This window comes from Hemibagrus wyckioides, linkage group LG13 (assembly GCF_019097595.1).
Source record: "Hemibagrus wyckioides isolate EC202008001 linkage group LG13, SWU_Hwy_1.0, whole genome shotgun sequence".
In the NCBI taxonomy this organism is placed as follows: domain Eukaryota; kingdom Metazoa; phylum Chordata; class Actinopteri; order Siluriformes; family Bagridae; genus Hemibagrus; species Hemibagrus wyckioides.
This window is the reverse complement of record NC_080722.1, coordinates 24,424,684-24,444,544: the sequence shown is the minus strand read 5'-3', so window position 1 is coordinate 24,444,544 and position 19,861 is coordinate 24,424,684. Positions and strand designations below refer to the sequence as shown.

Here is a 19,861-nt window from a genome sequence, read left to right as displayed (position 1 = left end):
ATCATCTGTATGCATTATACTGGCCAATGATTGGCTGAATAATGTGTAGTTGTGCATGCAATCAGTTTGATTTGTTTTTTTTCTATACACCAATATAATATTTTAACGATTAGTAACCTCTGAGTGAGACATATCATTCATTATGATGTTAGCCTCCTGGGAAAAATTGCATACTATTGAATCAGACGTCTTTCCCGGACAACAGAAGCTGGTTTCTAGATATCTATCTATCTATCTATCTAGGGTGTCTTCTCTATATTCTGGTTCAAGCATATGGATCATGCAGAATAAAGTCAGTTGCCCTGAGAAAATGAATAGTGCCACACTGGCAAATTAAAGCTCTGGTACCTGCAGTGTGGCTGCTGCCCCAGCTCATGTGCTCACTTAATAACTATGGGGGCCTAATTACGATGATAAACAAGCTAAAGAAGACCATCACAATCTATAAGAAAATGGCTGAACCTCCAAAATGGCTCAGCAGCATTGGGCTCTACAGCTAAGGCATCCTCAACTTTCCAGTTTTTTAGTGGTGCACCAAAGTTCTTGAGATTGATGCTGACAGTCTCACAATCTTTGTAAACCTGGAGGATGTGGGCATTACTAAAGGCAACCCAGCAGGCAAAGATGGCACCCCAGCACAAAGATATATTCGGCCAGTTATATCAAGGCCTTTGTCTTGTAGCCAACAAGCTCTGAGCACCACACTCTTGTGATCGAGGAACCAGCTTAAAAAGAACAGGCTACAATGTGTATAAAATCTGTGACTGAGAAGGTAGAGAAGACTTCTTGGTAAGATGCATAGTCCATGTAAGCATTTAGATCCAGCTTCATCAACAGAGCCACATATGATATCCTGCCATATCACAAAACCTAAACCAGTGATAAGGTGAAGATCCAATGTGCCCTCTATGCCCCCCGAGCAGCAGTGAAACACATTATAGTTGGTTGCAAAACAAGCTTGACACAAACCTAATACACCTGACAGCACAACATTGTGCTTGTATGCCCAACAGCAGTGTTGGAACCACAGCAGATACACAGTGTATTACCTACCCCTACCTCCTGAAGTACGTCAGTTAACATTTTTCAGGGACGACCAGATTCATTCCAAGCTACACACAATTATAACAGAGTCCAGGAAGCTGGATGAAGCATTGGACTGGAAGAAGGTGGCCGATCTGGGCTAAAAGCTCTGTTTCCAATCTTTGATTGCCTTAACAAACCTCAGACCTGACTTACTGTTGGATTCCCCTTATTAGATGCTAAAGTTTGTGGTGGACACTAAACAACGAGGCTGAAGATTCAGAAATCATTCAGTAGTTTAAAGTTTTATGTTACGTTCAAATAGCTATGTACATTGGTAGCAAGTTCCAATCTGTGGATTAGAACGTGTTTACAGACAATTGTGGCTTTAGATATACTTTTTCTGGGAAGTATCTGCCTGACTATATTGTTGACATTGACCTATGGCCTTGGTGTCATCAGTGGGTGGCCAGAGAGTATATAAATCATTTGTGCCTTTTGCTGGGAGCCACTGACTGCCCTAGCTATGATTAAGTAACTCCTCTAAGAATGGTATGTAATTGAGGCATCAGAGTCAAATTCTGTCTGTTGCTTTTCAGAGCTTGTTTTCTCAGCCATGGTGTTGTGCAGGGGGAGTAAAGCACTATAGCTGCTTCAGTATTCCTCATGTCTCTTGGTACAGTGCACTTTCTTTCCAGGTATTGTGTTCTAATTTGTGCAACTATCATGGAATTCAATAATTTGGGTTTTGTTTTAGCTTAAATTTATCACAGGGTATGCAGTTGCTATGGTTGCATACAGGGAGTACTTAAACATAAGGTTATAATCCAGGATATTGCAGCCAGTTTACGATAGTTTGGGACCCTTTCTCTGCTAGATTATGTTGATATAGTTCCGTATTTTAACTGAATATATCTCTATCTTGTGTGTATCGCAGGGTGAAGTGCTGTTTGTGCAGTGGGTCACCTCTGTTTTCATGTTCCTGTGTTTCCAGCAAACTCTGTGGGGCTGTGCTAAGTGTCTGTTTGGATGTCTGGTTAATCTATTTATGTTTTATGTCATATTGTGTGCCAGTTTTATTTATTTTTGTTCTTCTTTTATGGTTTCTTTTCTGAAAGCAGTGATTGAGTTTTTGATTGTTTGTTTTGTTTAATTTGTTTGATTTTTTTTCGTCATTTGTCTAAAAGTCCATGGAATATTCATTTAGGTTTGTTTACTGGAAATGTGTTTTGCAGATCACACCTTCCTTAGATCACGTTTTGTGCTGACCAGTATATATAGACTATACACGATACTGAAGAATCATGTCCAGTATGTGTAAATGGAAATTTGAGTACAAGAGTGCAGGAGTCATAGTGAGTATTGTTAATGGTGTATGGATAATCCTGTACCAAGACACATGATTCTAGAGCTCTTGTATGATGCCTCAACCTGCTTTCTCTATCCGCATTTGATGCTCAACCAGGCCCTTGCTGCCACATACCACCTCCACCCATCTGGCCTTCAGCTAACTCCCCCATGCCTTGGCAGTAGAGGTAATCTACCACCACCATCTGTTCCCTCAGCCTGTGGACCACCTCTAACTAACCACCTTTGATTTGCAGCGCCAGATACCAAAGAGTTATCCATGCACTGGCATCCTTTTTGAGGTAGAACCATTGGAGCAGGTTGTTATCTAAACAGACAGTAAAGGGGTGCCCCAACAGGTGGTATCAGAGGGTCTTGATGGCCAGACACTCCTTCTCTATTGTGCTGTGCTTATTCTCCATCTGGAAGAGCTTTTGGTTGACATACAGTACAAGGTACTCCTCCCTTCCACCATCTGGCTGTGCCTAACCGATCAAGCAGCTCCTCAATGCATGGCATTGTTCATGCAAGAATATTGGACACTATGTTTACTTTTCTAAAGTCCAAAAGGACCCAGACTGACCCATTCACCTCGAGCACCAAAATCACACAGCTGCTCCAATCACTGTGAAACTACTCAATAATGGCCTTATCAAGCTCAGTTTAGAGTACGTGTGACCTTCCGAACTACCTGTGTTCAGGTATATGATGGGGTGGCTGTGTACATCCATGACTAGAGAAGTCTCAATGTTATGCTTAAGTTTGTGAGACTGGCACATCTAAAAACATCCCCTTGCAACCTGTGCTTCCTGGCATAGCAAGGTATGGTCTCCACAAGGGAATGGGATGGAATGAGCTAAGTTTTTCAATCTCCACGACGCATTGTCTGTGTTGTCCTGGGGTCTGGCTGACCAGTTGCAGCACCGCTTTTCTTTGCAGCATGTGCAACCTCTGTCAGCTCTGTCCCTTTCTCATTCAGAAGGGTTCATTCACCTTTGTTTTTCCCTTGAATAGGTGTAAGTAAACTTGCACAGGTGAGTATCATCATGTGATACCTGTTGGCTCACTCTGCCTCCTCTCCCTCTATAGCTAACATTCATCCATTTTCCTGCTGCCACAGAAACATTAGGAACAACAGCTGTCAGTGCAACAAAGATCACAAAAGACAGTGGTAGGCACACTGCAGCAGATTAATGTTACATTTTATCAGTGCTGTGCAAATTGCATGTTTGGGTGGATTGTCCAGATTCAGATATAGTAATTAATGATTAAGGAATCAGAAGTTCTGTGGGAGGAAGCTTGTCCTGAAGCACTCTGTGCTTGCTCTCCTGCTGCACTAGCATTTGCCAGACCGCAGCAAGAAGCACAGACTGTCATGTTGGTCATTCGTGTCCTTAATAGTTTTCAATTCTTTGTATTTTCTTTGTTGTGATGTAAATGTCTTGTAATCTCTGGGGAGCCACTCCTGGGATGCATTCTACAGCCTTCATGACTCTTTGTAGGGCTTGGTGATACTGTTTACATACAACGTAGTAATGTTCTTACTCTCTCCCAGTGATGATCTTGCGGTTTAGCAATTATTTTTCTTAATTCCGACAAGACACAGGTACTTACTAGGATTACATATACTAGGATTACATGTAGCCAGAAGTAGGCTTTCTGATTATATAGTAACTCTGAACGTAATTTCTGTTGTTTCTTAGTGTATAGCAGTAAAAAACCTTGGTGTGATTAGTGAGTCCAGTTGTAATCCACCATGAATACTTTGATGAAAATGTGCGGATTATTTGTTGGTACATCAAATAGGGAAGTCTACAACAAGGGGAAGATCTTTCTCAGTTATTAGACGGCCTTCTAATAAGTGTTTGGGACTCCTGTCCCCTTTTGGGTCTGGTTCCTTTCAAGCCCGTGGCTTGCTCGTTAGTATATATGGCTTGCTCATTATATATGTATATAATATAATATTGTGTTAGTCCCCCTTTTCCAGCCCTGACCCATCATGCACTGTGTATTCTGACACCTTTCTATCAGAACCAGCATTAACTTCTTCACCAATTTAACTGCCCATGACCCTGTTGTCGGTTCACCACTGTTCCTTCCTTGGACTGTTCCTTAATAGATACTGACCACTGCAGCCCGGGAACACCCCGGGAGAAGTTTTGGAGATGCTCTGATCCAGTGGTCTAGCCATCAAAATTTGGCCCTTGTCAAACTCGCTCAAATCCTTACACTTGTCCATTTTTCCTGCTTCTAACACATCAACTTTGAGGACAAAATGTTGACTTGCTGCCTAATATATCCCACCCACTAACAGGTGCCATGATGAGGAGATCATCAGTCTTATTCACTTCTATATATATTGTACAGAGGCCAGTACAAGGTCATTTATCATTTTAACCAGTGCTTTCTCTATGCTATGATGAGGCCTAAAACCTGACTGACATTTCTTATTACCATGGCATCTCTTAAGGGATGGGACCGTATTTGCCAAGTAAATAGTCAGCTCTTGAACTTGATAAGTTGGATGCAGAAAAAATGGGCTAAACTGTAAAATTGTGAAATATTTTGAGTGGTGTTTAGTGTATGCAGTGATTAGTACCTATCAAAGGTGGTCCAAGAAAGTACAAGTGGTGAAGTGGTGTCAAGCTCATGGCCACCCAAATCACACTGATGTGCACAGGTGTGTGAAGGCTAGCATGCCTGGTCCAATCACACAAAAAAGCTACTGAAAATCCTAAAGATGGTCAGGTTTAGAAAAGCTGAACACAGTGCATCACTTAGGCTCCACCTTACAACTTACAGGAAATGCTGCCTGAGAACTGGCAAAGAAATAAATGAGGGCAGAAGTGTAAAATCATCCGGTCAATTGCTTTGTTGACGGAAAAAAAAAAAACTTTTAAATATTGCTTAATCCGACAACAGAGTTGTGTGATCATATGTTTATATAAGGGGTACATAGTCTTTGAGTTTTATAGAAATATTATGGACATATAGCGACATAAAATTACTTAATGCGCAATTTATACTTGTTTTTGTTGCATAAGCATGTTTTTGGTTTTGTAAGCAAGCATCAGTGTTTTATATCTAATGCAGGCAGCTTAAGGAAACTAGCAGATGGGGGCATAGCCATGAGGGTGGTGTGGGAAAACTTGAGAATGTTGAAAACAAGTCATACAGCTGCATTCTGGATACATTAATCCAGTCTTGAAATGACAAGTAATTGAACAAGCACCCGAATGACCCTGTGTGGGAAAAAAAATGTAGATCAGTCAAAGCAATGATCAAGGAAAAGGACGGTTGATTGCCAATGCTGACCAGGGGATGAATCACATTGGATGATCTGCAGAGGTTGGGATTAGGTTTTCATCTGATGATCTCCCATCCATGATGAAAGACTTGCTGAGATCTGAGTGGAAACATGAATGAACATCTGAGAAGGTTTTCCTTGCTTCAACACACCCACATCAACTTAATTAGATGATTAGGTAAGGGCTATATACACGCTGTTCTGGTATGTCTGAGATTTGCAGCACTGGAGCTGTGAATCTCTGCTGTAATCAATACATAGGCTGCTATTTTTTATCACTCATGAGCGAGAGAGAGAGAGAGAGAGAGAGAGAGAGAGAGAGAGAGAGAGAGAGAGAGAAGGGGAGTTTACAGGGAAGAAGAAAACAAAAGGGAGTGGCGAATAAAATAGGTGTACTCATATGACTTCCAAGAATGAAAGTCCTGAAACTCACAGAAACTGACCTTAAACAGAAGCAAAACAGAAACTAGAGATGAATAGTGACTCAGATATACAAGAGTCTCTTTTTAGGATGAATGTGTAGTGAACATTTCAACTCGAAATTATAGTAGAACAACAAGATACAACAAGACTGACTGAATCATCGCCATCACGGGGAAACTCGTTACGTAACCTCAGTGTCAGCAAACTCATGTAAGACAGACCCCTACTCTAAGATTGGCTAGATGTGCACAATTCAGTTATATTTTGCTGTGTATAGTTCTTTAAACAATAGACATTGCCTTAAGCAGCTTTACAGAAACTGAGGTAGATTTATATTGAGAGCAGACGGTGTCAAGGAAAATTACCTATGACGACATGAGGGAAAAACCCATTAGACGAGCCATACTCCAAAAGGAACCAATCCACTGCTGTGTTCACCTGACACAGTATTACATCAAACAACACTAAGTCTCTTGAAGGTATGCTCAGTATGTGCATCACAGTCTTTATGATAACAACAGCGCTTACTAGTTAGTCTACAGTATCTAGTGAGATCTCTGAAGCTAGTTTTGGCTCATATATTATTTCTGGGAAGTGCAATATTCAGGGTGTCCTTATAGGACCATTCACCAATCTTAAATGTCAAAGGTAACTAGTTGCATCATTTATAAAATATGATGGTCATGACTGTTTGTTGCTGGTCTAAACAACACATTCATTCTTTGTCTAAAGAGTCTTTTCCTACCTTTTCTGGCGAAATTTTCTAACACCTTTTTTACGCTGAATCAGAAAAAAAAGTTATAGGTACAAGTTATTTCTCATCTAATGAGAAACGGTCAGGGATTTAGGCTTGCTAACCTTTATTTCTCACAAATACACACTGGCTGCCTACTGAACTGGTTTTTCCTGCTTTGAAGAAGTTATTTTTTCTCTCCATAATGTCTGCAGATTTCTTGCATTGAGTGTAGTAGTATATATCTATACATATACCACATACACCAGTATGCAATATTCCCCCAACAAGCTGATGCAGAATATCCAGACATGCAGGTGGTATATACATTTATATATTGACTCGTACCTGCTTACCTAAAATAAGGCCTCTATAGTCACGTGTCATTAAAATGAGTGCTGTGGGCGGAGTTTCACCTTGTGAACCTGTCTCAGTACAGTTGGTATTGGCCCTGGGCTCAATCTCAAACGCCGTCCTCTTGAATATTTAGTGCACTACTGTAAGGCAGAGCCACACCCTGTGTAGTAAACCTAAACAGGTAGCAGGTAGATGTTTGTAATTTGGCCCTGAAGCCGAAACTCGCTTCGTTCTTTCTTGACTTGGTTCTTGAACGAAACCTGGACTGGTCGGAGTTTCAGTGAAGCTTTTTCAGACTTTACATTTCTCGCTTCGGATCAGTTTTTGGGATTTTTTTCTATCTTTCTGTAATTATTCACCAAAAGGGCTCGCAGCTTTTAACTCCAAAAGAAGTCGAGCTTTTTTTCGCTTTCGTGTGAAAGGATGCAGAGTTTCCGCTTTGCTTGGGTTTCTTGCTTGTTATTGCTCGGTGAGTAAAAGTCTGGTCTTAACACACCGGGTATGTGCAGTTTCATAGGTTTTTATATTAAACAAACAAGATTTATCCCTCATGAGAGGTTAAATACGAACATTTTTAATTCTATTACTTATTTAGTATCACACATGTTGCTTAAATATAGGTGCACTACCTGTACGTTACCTGGGGTGGTACACCTCTATTGGGGATTTAGGAAGGTGCACGTGACGCTACTTTAATAGCTTTTAGAGTAAAGTTTTAAAGAATAAAGACTAAATCAGCTATATACCTTTTAATAATGATGCTGTATTATAATTATAAATAATGTAATAAAATGTATTAACGTTTCCTGGGGAAAGAGAAAGACAAGTAGGCTACGGTTGAATTAATTAATTTCTTTATTTATTTACTTTCTTTCTTTCTTTCTTTCTTTCTTTCTTGTGTGCTAGAGGTTTGAAGTGTACATGATCCATCATAGTTATGTGAATGACAATGTAATTTAATCCAGATAAGATTGATATCAATAAAGAGAACGATCAAAACAATGCAAGCATTATAATCTATAATAGAAAATGTAAGCACATTTAAAGTTCAGGTTAGAAACCCAGCCTGGATGAAGGTGCGAATGCATTGTTATTTCTCTTCTGGACAAAAATGTCCGGTAAATCAGCAGTTTCTGTTTTCTGTGGTTTCCTTTAACATTTTCTTAAAGCTCAGTCTCTTGTGTGTTATATTGTATACACAAGAATGTGTGTTTATGTGGTAGGAATTGTTTTAGCCTGTGAGAATTGACATGTTTTTTCTATCCCCCCCCCCCAAGGTCTTTGGACAAGTAATGCACAAGGTAAGTTAATAAGTGTGTGTGTGTGTGTGTGTGTGTGTGTGTGTGACCACTGGTCTGCTTCGGAAACAATGTTGTACCCCACCCCCCTTTAATTCGAACACACAGGACACAAGTATTTCCATATCTCTTTTGAGGAATGACCACAACTATGGGTAAAAAGTGGATTCGTTAGTAGTCCAGTTCATTTGAATTTAGGTCGAGAGATTCTCTTTACATTTGCATGTGCGCAATGAACACAGGCGTCTAAGGAACATCTAACAGACATGCTGAGTTTCTGAGAAAGTTGTAGTTCATATATTAATAGAAATAAAATAAACATTGACATGAACTTGGGCTAAAGCTGAAACTTCTACTATGATTTTCGCTCACACTAGTTTTACCATACATTTATCACTTAAAGTTTTTTTTAATTGAAAGGAAACTACTCCCAATTCAGTTATTGATTTCAGTTCATAATTTAACACAGGAAATGCATTTATTAATATGACTTTTTTAATGTATTTATTTTTTATTTTATTTTATTATTATTTTGAGTCTTTTTGTGCTTCTGTCCTTGATTTCTGTCTTGTTGTTCAGTGTGTTTCTCATTGATTTTTTTTTTGTTTTTGGGGGGGTGACCTTGTTGGTTTCATTCAACCAAAACCCGGTCAACTGTTTCTTTGTGGAAGCTTTATCTGAGCTTAATGATTTTGTTTCATTCACTTTAAATACCTCTCGATACCGTATTGTTATCTGGCCATGTTTTTCCCACCCAGATATTTGGCTAAAAGCATTTCATAGCATAGTTACATTCTATTGAGGTATATAAATTATGTAAACATTTTAGTGTTGATTTCTTGTAAGAAATGATCACACATGGTGACAGGAGAAATCCAACTTTCACTAAGTTTCTGTCTGTTTCTAAAACAACTGATTGTCTCATACAATGACTAATAACTAAATACAGATAAGACGTTTAACAAAACAGATGTTAAATATGTCGCATTCTTGGAGTTTTTCCTTGAAGGATCTAAATCAACACCAAGGTATCTGAATAGCTGCTTTCATGATGCTGTTTATTACTAGAAATGCTACACAAAATAAATTGAGGTAATCAAGTAGCTCCTTCAGATGAATGGGAAATCATTTTTATTATAGCCACTTTAAGGTATTTTAACTGAATTGTTATGCCTAAATAGCCAAACTTGACCAACAATAGCCTCCCGCTGAATCAGCAGAGTCTAACCTGATTTATTAAATATATATATATATATAAAATTTATTTTTTTTAGTGGTGTGCTATGGCAGTAAAGTCACACACTGCTCACCCGATCCTGAACACAGTCAACAGTCTGTTCAATGCCTTTAGCCAAAAATCTCAAAAAATCTAATTGTAAGAATTCACACTAGAACCATACTTCATTCATATCCACTACCTGAACGGCTTTCGCATGCTTGTGTTGCATTTCCTCAACGTTTTCTGTAGCACTGAAAATTTAGGTCAAATGCCGATAATGTGATATGCATGCATCAGTTGTGTGGTCACAGAGCTTGTGAAGCTGCATACCACCACTAAATAGCTTCACCACACAGACTGGCCTAGATGAAAACTGTCAAAAAAGTTGCCAGGCTGCATTTCTACTTATTCTTTGTGTTACTCTGCCGATCGTGTGACCATGAACTGTAGGAACGATGGGCTATAAAATCATGCAAACGGATTAATCAAGACTGCAAAGCAAATTAGTGCAACTTTAGTCTGCATTCATGCATGTGCGTGCAGGTTAGTGTGTCCACAGGCATTGCTGCAACTGTAACCAGAATTACCAGTAAATGGATTATGACCTCATATGTGCAGAATACACAGTGGATTTGCATGTTGTAGATTTGATTTTGCATGGATATAATCACCATTTCTCTTTCATCTACACACCAACAGTGCTCACTCTTCAGCCTAAAGACTTCAGTCCAGACAAACTTTTTCCTCATATGTCTTTTAGGCTTGTCATGTAATGGCTTGATTTATGGAGTGCTACACAGTAGGTTGTCCGTCCAACAGCTTCTTGACTTTTGGATCTTTTTAGACTGACTCTTGGGTTATTTCTTGCCTTCCTGACCAACGATCTAATTTCACATATGCCTAATTTGGCTGGTCATCCAACTTTAGGAATGTTGTTCCATGGAAGGTGTACTTCCATTTCAAAATTACTGAGGCCACTGTGATCCTGGCGACACTCAAAGCCTTAAGAATTATTTTATGTAACTGTTATCATCTGTGCTTTACATAAATTGATCTTTGGCTTGGATTTTGTCCTGACGGTGCCATAGAGGGCCCTTATAAAACCTGGAGCATGCCTTTCCAAACTATGTCTGATCAGTTTGAACAAGTGGACTGTAGTTGTGTTCTAGCTAATTAAAGCAAACAGGATGAACACAATCTGGCGTGCCACAGCAGAGTCTGAGGCTTTTTCAGTGGTTGATTTTTAATTTATTTTTGAAACTATAAATATATTATTTGCCAACGGTTGGCAGCGATATCCATTCAAAAGCTAATCAACAGCACAATAAAGTCTGCAACAAGTCAAGGGATCAGAATATTTTCCGAGCCTTCTTTATGTTATGGGTCTTATTAATGTAGATCGTGGATGTGGAATGTGATGTACTGTAATACTGATATTGTGCTGGATTTGCTTTTCTGAAATATCATGGGTGTTGTAAGAGCTTTGATATACACTGATTTAGGCACATTATGAGCAGTGAGAGGTGAAGTACTAAGACTGATGATCTCCTCATCATGGCACCTGTTAGTGGGTGGGATATATTAGGCAGCAAGTCAACATTTTGTCCTCAAAGTTGATGTTAGAAGCAGGAAAAATGGACAAGAGTAAGGATTTGAGAGAGTTTGACCAAAAGGGCCAAACTGTGATGGCTAGACCACTGGATCAGAGCATCTCCAAAACTGCAGCTCTTGTGGGGTGTTCCCGGTCTGCAGTGGTCAGTATCTATCAAAAGTGGACCAAGGAAGGAACAGTGGTGAACCGGTGACAGGGTCATGGGTGGTCAAGGCTCATTGATGCACGTGGGTTGTGAAGAAGGCTGGCCCGTGTGATCCGATCCAACAGACGAGCTACTGTTGCTCAAACTGCTGAAGAAGTTAATGCTGGTTCTGATAGAAAGTGGTCAGAATACACAGTGCATGATGGGTCAGGGCTGTTTTGGCAGCAAAAGGAGGACCAGTAAAATATTAGACAGGTGGTCATATGCCTGATCGGTGTATCACTGAACAACACTTAGACTGACAAGCACATGATTGGACAATAAATCCTTTGTACTGAATGTTTCGTTTTTTTTCCATTTCCCATGATAAATAATTGTTATATAGATTTTGAATGAAAGTATGATGAACTTTTTATTTAAGTGGATCTAAATATATATATATATATATATATATATATATATATATATATATATATATATATATATATATATATATATATATATATATTTATACTGTGTATTATAAAAATGTCTTGTGATTTACTGCATGATTTGTTTTTATTTTACTCTTGTCTGCAGTTCATGTGTTTTTTTTTTTTCTTTTTATAATTATTTCACTGTATTGTATAGATGCCATGTAGTAATTGAGACTTAAAAGAATCAGAGAAGTAAAATTTTTTTAATTTTTATTATTATTTTTTTTAAACGTGTGTTGCAGAATGCGGCCAGCCGCCTCTCCAGAGTAGAATAGTGGGAGGATATGACGCTGGCATAGGTCACTGGCCGTGGCAAGTTGATATACAGGTACAGTAAATAATGCAGTGCTCTGATTAGACGTGTTTATATGAAATGTTTATTTTATGATGCGCGACATATCACAGTTTATTGTTAATTACATTATTATGCATTGCATAGCCTACATTTAGGCTACCCTCAGATCTAACCTGTATTAGTCATGAGTGTAAACAAATCAATAAACGCACCATACAGTGATTGTAAAGTGCGGTAATCCATGCAAATTATATATTCTGAAGTTGATCCAATTGAGTTTTGTTAGATAATCATCTTCGTCTGCCAAAACTTTGGACACACTTAGAAGTTTGAGTGGAATACGATCTTTGTTCTTTGTGAATTTCTACTCCTGTAGAAATGCTCTGCCTTTGTCCTCACATCACATGTAAAAGATTTGTTTGTGCTACTTCTATTTATTTATTTTGGTCATCCACGCTAATGAATTAGCTTTAGCATACGGTAAACACTGCCTCAAAGACCTGCCTGTTTGAGTTCATGCTAATAACAATAGGTGTAATGAGTATCACAGTATTTCCTCTAACTGATTGTTATCAAATAGCTGACGTGTAATAAAATACAAACTGGGAGCGTTATGGAAAGTTATTTGAGACTAGACCTGGTTATGTGGTTGCTTTGTTTTGAACAGGGCTCATGAAATCTCTCAACCAGTTTTTCTGCTTAAAGTAAGCAAATCTACACGACAGCCTTCATTTCTGTACATACACACATATATACATGTCCGAAAGTGTTGGAACAGCAAGATTCACCCTCACCATGCACTGAAGACACTGGGTTTGGAAATCAAGAAATGAATATGGGCAATAGATCCGAATTTCAGCTTTCATTTCCTGAAATTTACATCTTTACATCTAGATTCAGTACCTTTTGAACCCACCCAATATTTGAGTGGGTTATTTTCAGAAATACTGTAACATGTGACTGACGGGTGTTTCTTTGATTGTGGAACATCTTGTCCCTGGGACATGTCTAAGAAGACTGCGTTTGTTGTTTAAAAAAGGCCAACGTGAAGGCCAGAGAGCTGTCTGCGGGTCTGAAGCTGAAAATATACAATACAACAATTTGGAATGTCCTGAAACAGTAAGAAACCGGTGTACTGGTAAGAAACAACCAGAGGTCGAACTGATACAAACCTCTCAGCAGCAATAAGGAACAGAAGGCCAGATTGGAATTCGCAAAGGAATACAGGGATGAAGCATAATATTTCTGGAACCAAGTGATGGAAAGGGGGAAAGTGTGGTGAAAGTAAAGATCTGCGCATGATCCAAAAACATATCTGAGAAACATGGTGGTGGTAGTGTCATAGCTTAGGTTTGCATGGCTACTTCTGGAACAGACTCGCTAATCTTTACTGATGATTGAACTCATGATGGAGGCAGCAGAATGAATTCAGAAGTCAGAAACATTCTGTATGCCAATTTGCAGGTGGAACTTCATTATGCAGCAAGCCAAAAATCCGAAACAAACACAACAAAGGACTTTATCGAGCGGAAGAAAGTGGAAGTTTTTAGACTGGTCAGGTCAATCAGCAAAGCTTCACCCAACTGAGCAGCATTTCTAACAACAGCTAAAAGAAGCCGTGGTACAAGCCTGGAAAAACATCACAAATAAAGGATCCAGCATGTCAGTGAGTCACCAGCTTGATGCAAGCAAGGCATATGCAATCAAATATTCCTTGCTATTGAAGCTCTTTGTTCCAATACTTTTGCAACCCCCCAAAATGGGTGGAGTGCCACCGAATGCACCATGTTGTTTAACACATCTGTGTATAATCATCAGTTATGGAAGCTTCAATCTATTGTCATATTCATCTTTTGATCTCATACCCAAATGTCTTTAGTGTAAAGCAAAAACAAAAGAATCTTTTTATTGGAATGAACCTGCTGTTCCAATACTTTAGAAGGGGATTGTATATACAGTATGTTTCTACAAGGAAACTTGCCTAGCCTAATTTATGCATGTAGGAACATGTTTTATTTCAGGTTTGGCTTGACTAAATTGTTCATGTTCCCAGCATTTGGTTTTTTGGTTGCTTCTGTTTTCCCTCACAACTAGGAACAAGGTTTTATTTTAAACCACAGAAAAAAGTATTTTTTTCTTTTTAATTTCTTGTATCCAAAATCAAACACGTATAGCTCAAGAGCTTCACTTCATGTTCAAATCAAACTGACTGAACATGGCATGGATTTTGGTAGCAGAATTTTTCCACAAACTGTTGATCTGAAATTTTCACACAAAATAGTCTCTAGAGTTTACACAGAATGGTACAAAATAGCTTTGTATATGCTGATATGAGAGAGATGGGAGGAAATTTGTCTAGACTGGTTTAAGCAGCCAGGATGGATATAATAACTCGAATAATCACTCTTTACAACCACGGTGAGCTGAAAAGCATCTCGAAATATGCAACACATCAAACCTTGAGGTAAATGAGCTACAATAGCAACAGATTTCAGCCATGAACACTGATCTGAGGCTATCTGAAGCAAAGACTCACCCAAACTGGAAAGAAAAATCACCTGATCTTTTTCCCAGTTTTCATCTGTAGCGTGTTAATTTGTAATATACGCTACACAGCCAGAAGTATGTGGACACTCCTGCTAACTACACTATATTGCCAAAAGTATTCGCTCACCCATCCAAATAATCAGAATCAGGTGTTCCAATCACTTCCATGGCCACAGGTGTATAAAATCAAGCACCTAGGCATGCAGACTGTTTTTACAAACATTTGTGAAAGAATGGGTCGCTCTCAGGAGCTCAGTGAATTCCAGCGTGGAACTGTGATAGGATGCCACCTGTGCAACAAATCCAGTCGTGAAATTTCCTCACTCCTAAATATTCCACAGTCAACTGTCAGCTGTATTATAAGAACGTGGAAGTGTTTGGGAACGACAGCAACTCAGCCACGAAGTGGTAGGCCACGTAAACTGACGGAGCGGGGTCAGCGGATGCTGAGGCGCATAGTGCGAAGAGGTCGCCAACTTTCTGCAGAGTCAATCGCTACAGACCTCCAAACTTCATGTGGCCTTCAGATTAGCTCAAGAACAGTGCGCAGAGAGCTTCATGGAATGGGTTTCCATGGCCGAGCAGCTGCATCCAAGCCATACATCACCAAGTGCAATGCAAAGCGTCGGATGCAGTGGTGTAAAGCACGCCGCCACTGGACTCTAGAGCAGTGGAGACACGTTCTCTGGAGTGACGAATCGCGCTTCTCCATCTGGCAATCTGATGGACAAGTCTGGGTTTGGCGGTTGCCAGGAGAACGGTACTTGTCTGACTGCATTGTGCCAAGTGTAAAGTTTGGTGGAGGGGGGATTATGGTGTGGGGTTGTTTTTCAGGAGCTGGGCTTGGCCCCTTAGTTCCAGTGAAAGGAACTCTGAATGCTTCAGCATACCAAGACATTTTGGACAATTCCATGCTCCCAACTTTGTGGGAACAGTTTGGAGCTGGCCCCTTCCTCTTCCAACATGACTGTGCACCAGTGCACAAAGCAAGGTCCATAAAGACATGGATGACAGAGTCTGGTGTGGATGAACTTGACTGGCCTGCACAGAGTCCTGACCTCAACCCGATAGAACACCTTTGGGATGAATTAGAGCGGAGACTGAGAGCCAGGCCTTCTCGTCCAACATCAGTGTGTGACCTCAGAAATGCGCTTCTGGAAGAATGGTCAACGGTCCATTGGTCAATGGTCCATGGTTATGGAATGGTCCATAAACACACTCCTAAACCTTGTGGACAGCCTTCCCAGAAGAGTTGAAGCTGTTATAGCTGCAAAGGGTGGACCGACGTCATATTGGACCCTATGGATTAGGAATGGGATGTCACTTAAGTTCATACGCGAGTCAAGGCAGGTGAGCGAATACTTTTGGCAATATAGTGTATATTGAGTTCAGTTACTTCAGCTACATCTGGGCAAATGGACAAGCGTAAGGATTTGAGCTTTGAGTTTGACAAAGGGCCGAATTGTGATGGCTAGACCATTGGATCAGAGCATCTCCAAAACTGCAGCTCTTGTGGGGTGTTCCCGGTCTGCAGTGGTCAGTATCTATCAAAAGTGGTCCAAGGAAGGAACAGTGGTGAACCGGTGACAGGGTCATGGGCGGCTGAGGCTCCCTGATGTACGTGGGGAGTGAAGGCTGACCCGTGTGATCCGATCCAACAGACGAGCTACTGTTGCTCAAATTGCTGAAGAAGTTAATGCTGGTTCTGATAGAAAGTGGTCAGAATACACAGTGCAGGACGGGTCAGGGCTGTTTTGGGACCAACACTACATTAGGCAGGTGGTCATTATGTTATGCCTGATCGGTCTACTTATAACTGCTGATGTGATGAAGATGTGATTATCAGGTGTCCAAATACCTTTCAATACCATATAATGTAGGTGGACCATACAGAAATGTTTACTAGTGACATTTCCTTGCATCTCTTTTATTGAAGTGTTTTTTAATAAATTGGTTACAGCAGCTTTAAGACTATCAATACACCATGTGTTTCCAGAGCTCTACAGGACATGTATGCGGAGGATCACTCATCGCTGAGAACTGGGTTCTGTCAGCAGCTCACTGTTTCCCAAAGTAAGTTTCGATCTTTTTTCCTTGACATGATTCTTGAGACGTTTCCATGCGTCCGAATTCTTTCAAATCTACATTTTATTCCTCCTGAATGTACAGAAAGCTTGCATCTTTGCACAAAGCTTTTCCTCTTACTAATATACAAATGTGATCATGTTTAAGGAATTAAAATAATAATCACTGCTAGTGCCTTTCATTAGCAATCTGTTAGCTAATTTGGTGTGTTCCATCTAACTTTGAACTTATATAAACTCTTCTTGCCATCTTACATATCAGTGTAACCCTATCTATTGAATATCACCCTATGTTTTAACTATATTCAAACTTTTGCCATAATATAGCCATTGAAGCTAACATGGCATTAAAAAAAATCAATCAATCAAAAAAAAAAATCCATCTAACTTGTGTTTCTCGTTGTGTTTTCAGTCCTGCGGACACGGCCCAGTACATGATCTATGCAGGCCGTCTGCAGCTGAATGGCTGGAACCCACATGAGACGTCGCATCGGATTAATCGTATAGTGGTGCCATATGGCTATACGGACCCACAGCTGGGCCAGGATATAGCTTTAGTGGAGTTGGCTTCTCCGGTCAAGTGGTCCGATCACGTCCAGCCCGTGTGCCTTCCGAATTCGGATGTTTCTTTTCCTGGAGGAACCATGTGCACCATCACAGGCTGGGGAGACATTAGAGATGGAGGTGAGTGTAGGTTTTGAGAAGGAAAATATAAACCTGAGTGAGTTTGGTGCATGTTTTTATTACTCAGTGCAGTAATTGTAGCCATGAACAGGTAACAGAATTTCACACCTATCTTGGTGTAGGGCCACTGCTAAACTGAGGATTCGAGTTACTGATAGGCTTGTTGACAAAAGAAATTCTGCAGCTTAGGCAGATCTTTCAGTAAAGAACTTCTCATTACTAAGGTTTCATAATGCTACAAATCAGGAAGTAAATAGAGTCCCGACAGCTCTGCAGTCTCGCCATAACAGATCATCGGATGTTTGACTTTGGCACAGCTTTTACGCAAGATACCCTTCCCGACCAGCACTAAAAGCTAACCCCTCAGTGGTTGGGTTGGATCCCTGCCCTAGTATCAAACCCAGGAGACGTCAGTAAGAGCGTGCAATTTTGCTGCTGGACTATCAGGGACCCTGTATTGAGTCAAATTTTTTTGGAAGTTCCAGTAACAGTTGTAGAAGATGGTTAGAGAACACAAAATAGGAATGGGATGAGAAGATGTGGCTTAGTGTAACATTTTCCCATCTTCTAGTCTCTTTGCAGGGGGTGGGAACTCTGCAGCAGGTGCAGGTGCCAATCATCGATCAAGCCGCCTGCCAGGACATGTTCCAGATCCAAGCCACAGAGCAGGTTAATATTCGCTTTGACATGCTCTGTGCCGGCTTTCAGCAGGGCGGAAAAGATTCTTGCCAGGTAAGTGTGTGTGTGTGTGTGTGTTACGTTGTTTTTTAAAGTACATTATGAAAAATACTTCAATTCTATTACATAACCTTGTAACAGTTCAAGATCCTGGATTTTGATGAATCATGAAGCACTTAGTCATTAGACTAAAACAAATTATATATAAAGAATATAATGCATTGTGGGATTTTGTTAGTGAGCAAACGGTCCGGCATACTGGAAGGATTTTGCAATTGAGACAGCCTTTAATATGGTCCACTCCCTGCCCAGTGCCTTGACTACTGAACTAGGGAGCTGATGGAGATGCAGGGTGTCTGAAGAGCTGGAAACCAATTAGAACAAAACTACATGTGCTTCATTTTGTTTTTATTATTTACCACATACTTATGTTCTACATGTTCATGCTTATGCTGATTTGATTGATTTTTCTCAGCTGATGTACCAGGAATTTGGGGTTTTGCTGAACATGTATGGATGGACGTACATGTTGGGGTCTGAAGATAGAGTTTAATATGGGTATTATACGTTCCTGGTTGTTCTTGTGATAGACCTTACTGAAAAAATATCAATCTTCTCCTTAGGGGGATTCTGGAGGACCGTTGGTATGCCAAACATCTGGTGGCATCTGGTTGCAGGTTGGCATTGTGAGCTTCGGCCTGGGCTGTGCCCAGCCAAACCGTCCGGGTGTCTATGCTAGAGTATCAGCCTTTTCCAACTTTATTCAGAGCAATGTCAAGGGACTACAACTGCGTGGTGCAGCGGATCACAACTGGACCGGCTGGCTCATCGTACTCACCAGGACTGTAATCGTACTAACTATGGCACAGCTTCTGAGATAGTGACAACTTATCTAATGCCAAGGGAAGGATTCATTCACTACATTCACAAACCTCAGGGGACATTAATAAAAGGCAGTGCAGACTGTGATCACTTTTTTTTTAAACTGTATGTTGAATAATTTTTTCTACTTGCCTTTGCCTTCTGTAGCTACTCTGTGGAATGTGTATAATTAGTCTGATTCTAGAAAAGTAAAATAAAACGTTTAGTCATAAGTGATATGCAGTTTGCACAATTAAACTCGTAAGCATACTATTTCATGAATTCTAAGTAAAATTGCAAGATATGACAAGAATTGAGGAAAATAGTTAGGTTTTAATTGTGGGATTGTGTGGTCAGGTATTTATTAATTTTTATTTTTTTTTTTAAATACATCTTGCCTTTTTAACTTGGAACTTGTGATCGTGTTCAATAAAGAATCATGTACAGTGTGTTTGTGTATGTGTGTGTGTGTATATATAGATTAGTGATAATGCCGACTGAGAGAAAGGTGTCCGAACACACAGAGCATCGCAGTTGAATGCTCAGTGTGCCCATGCTGACCCCTGTCTGCTGCTGAACATGGCTACAAGGGAACTGGATCATGTGGATGGTGTGTGTGTGTGTGTGTGTGTACTGTTTATCTGGGGAAGAGATGGCACCAGGAGGCACTATGGTAAGAAGGCAAGCAGACAGGGTGTAAAATGATGATGCTCTGGGCAATATTCTGCTGGAAAACCTTTAGTCCTTGCATTCATGTGTGTAGGCTGAAATA

At 40.1% G+C, this 19,861-nt stretch overlaps 1 protein-coding gene across 1 annotated transcript; it reads left to right on the top strand.

Moving 5' to 3' along the window:
- The first annotated feature begins 7,385 nt into the window (after window positions 1-7,385).
- zgc:92313 (uncharacterized protein LOC436869 homolog) lies at window positions 7,386-19,538 on the top strand. The gene is made up of 7 exons (XM_058406305.1): window positions 7,386-7,659; window positions 8,468-8,491; window positions 12,183-12,268; window positions 16,779-16,855; window positions 17,279-17,550; window positions 18,122-18,282; window positions 18,852-19,538. Exons 1-7 carry the CDS (start codon window positions 7,614-7,616, stop codon window positions 19,107-19,109), a joined length of 924 nt encoding a protein of 307 aa, XP_058262288.1. The 5' UTR covers window positions 7,386-7,613; the 3' UTR covers window positions 19,110-19,538.
- The last annotated feature ends 323 nt before the right edge of the window (window positions 19,539-19,861 follow it).

Excerpts from the sequence above, each read along its gene's own strand:
- zgc:92313 (XM_058406305.1), top strand. The coding sequence starts at position 7,614 with ATGCAGAGTTTCCGCTTTGCTTGGGTTTCTTGCTTGTTATTGCTCG. Across the intron at positions 7,660-8,467 it reads TTCTTGCTTGTTATTGCTCG|GTCTTTGGACAAGTAATGCA; the intron begins GTGAGTAAAAGT and ends CCCCCCCCCAAG. Across the intron at positions 12,269-16,778 it reads CGTGGCAAGTTGATATACAG|AGCTCTACAGGACATGTATG; the intron begins GTACAGTAAATA and ends ATGTGTTTCCAG.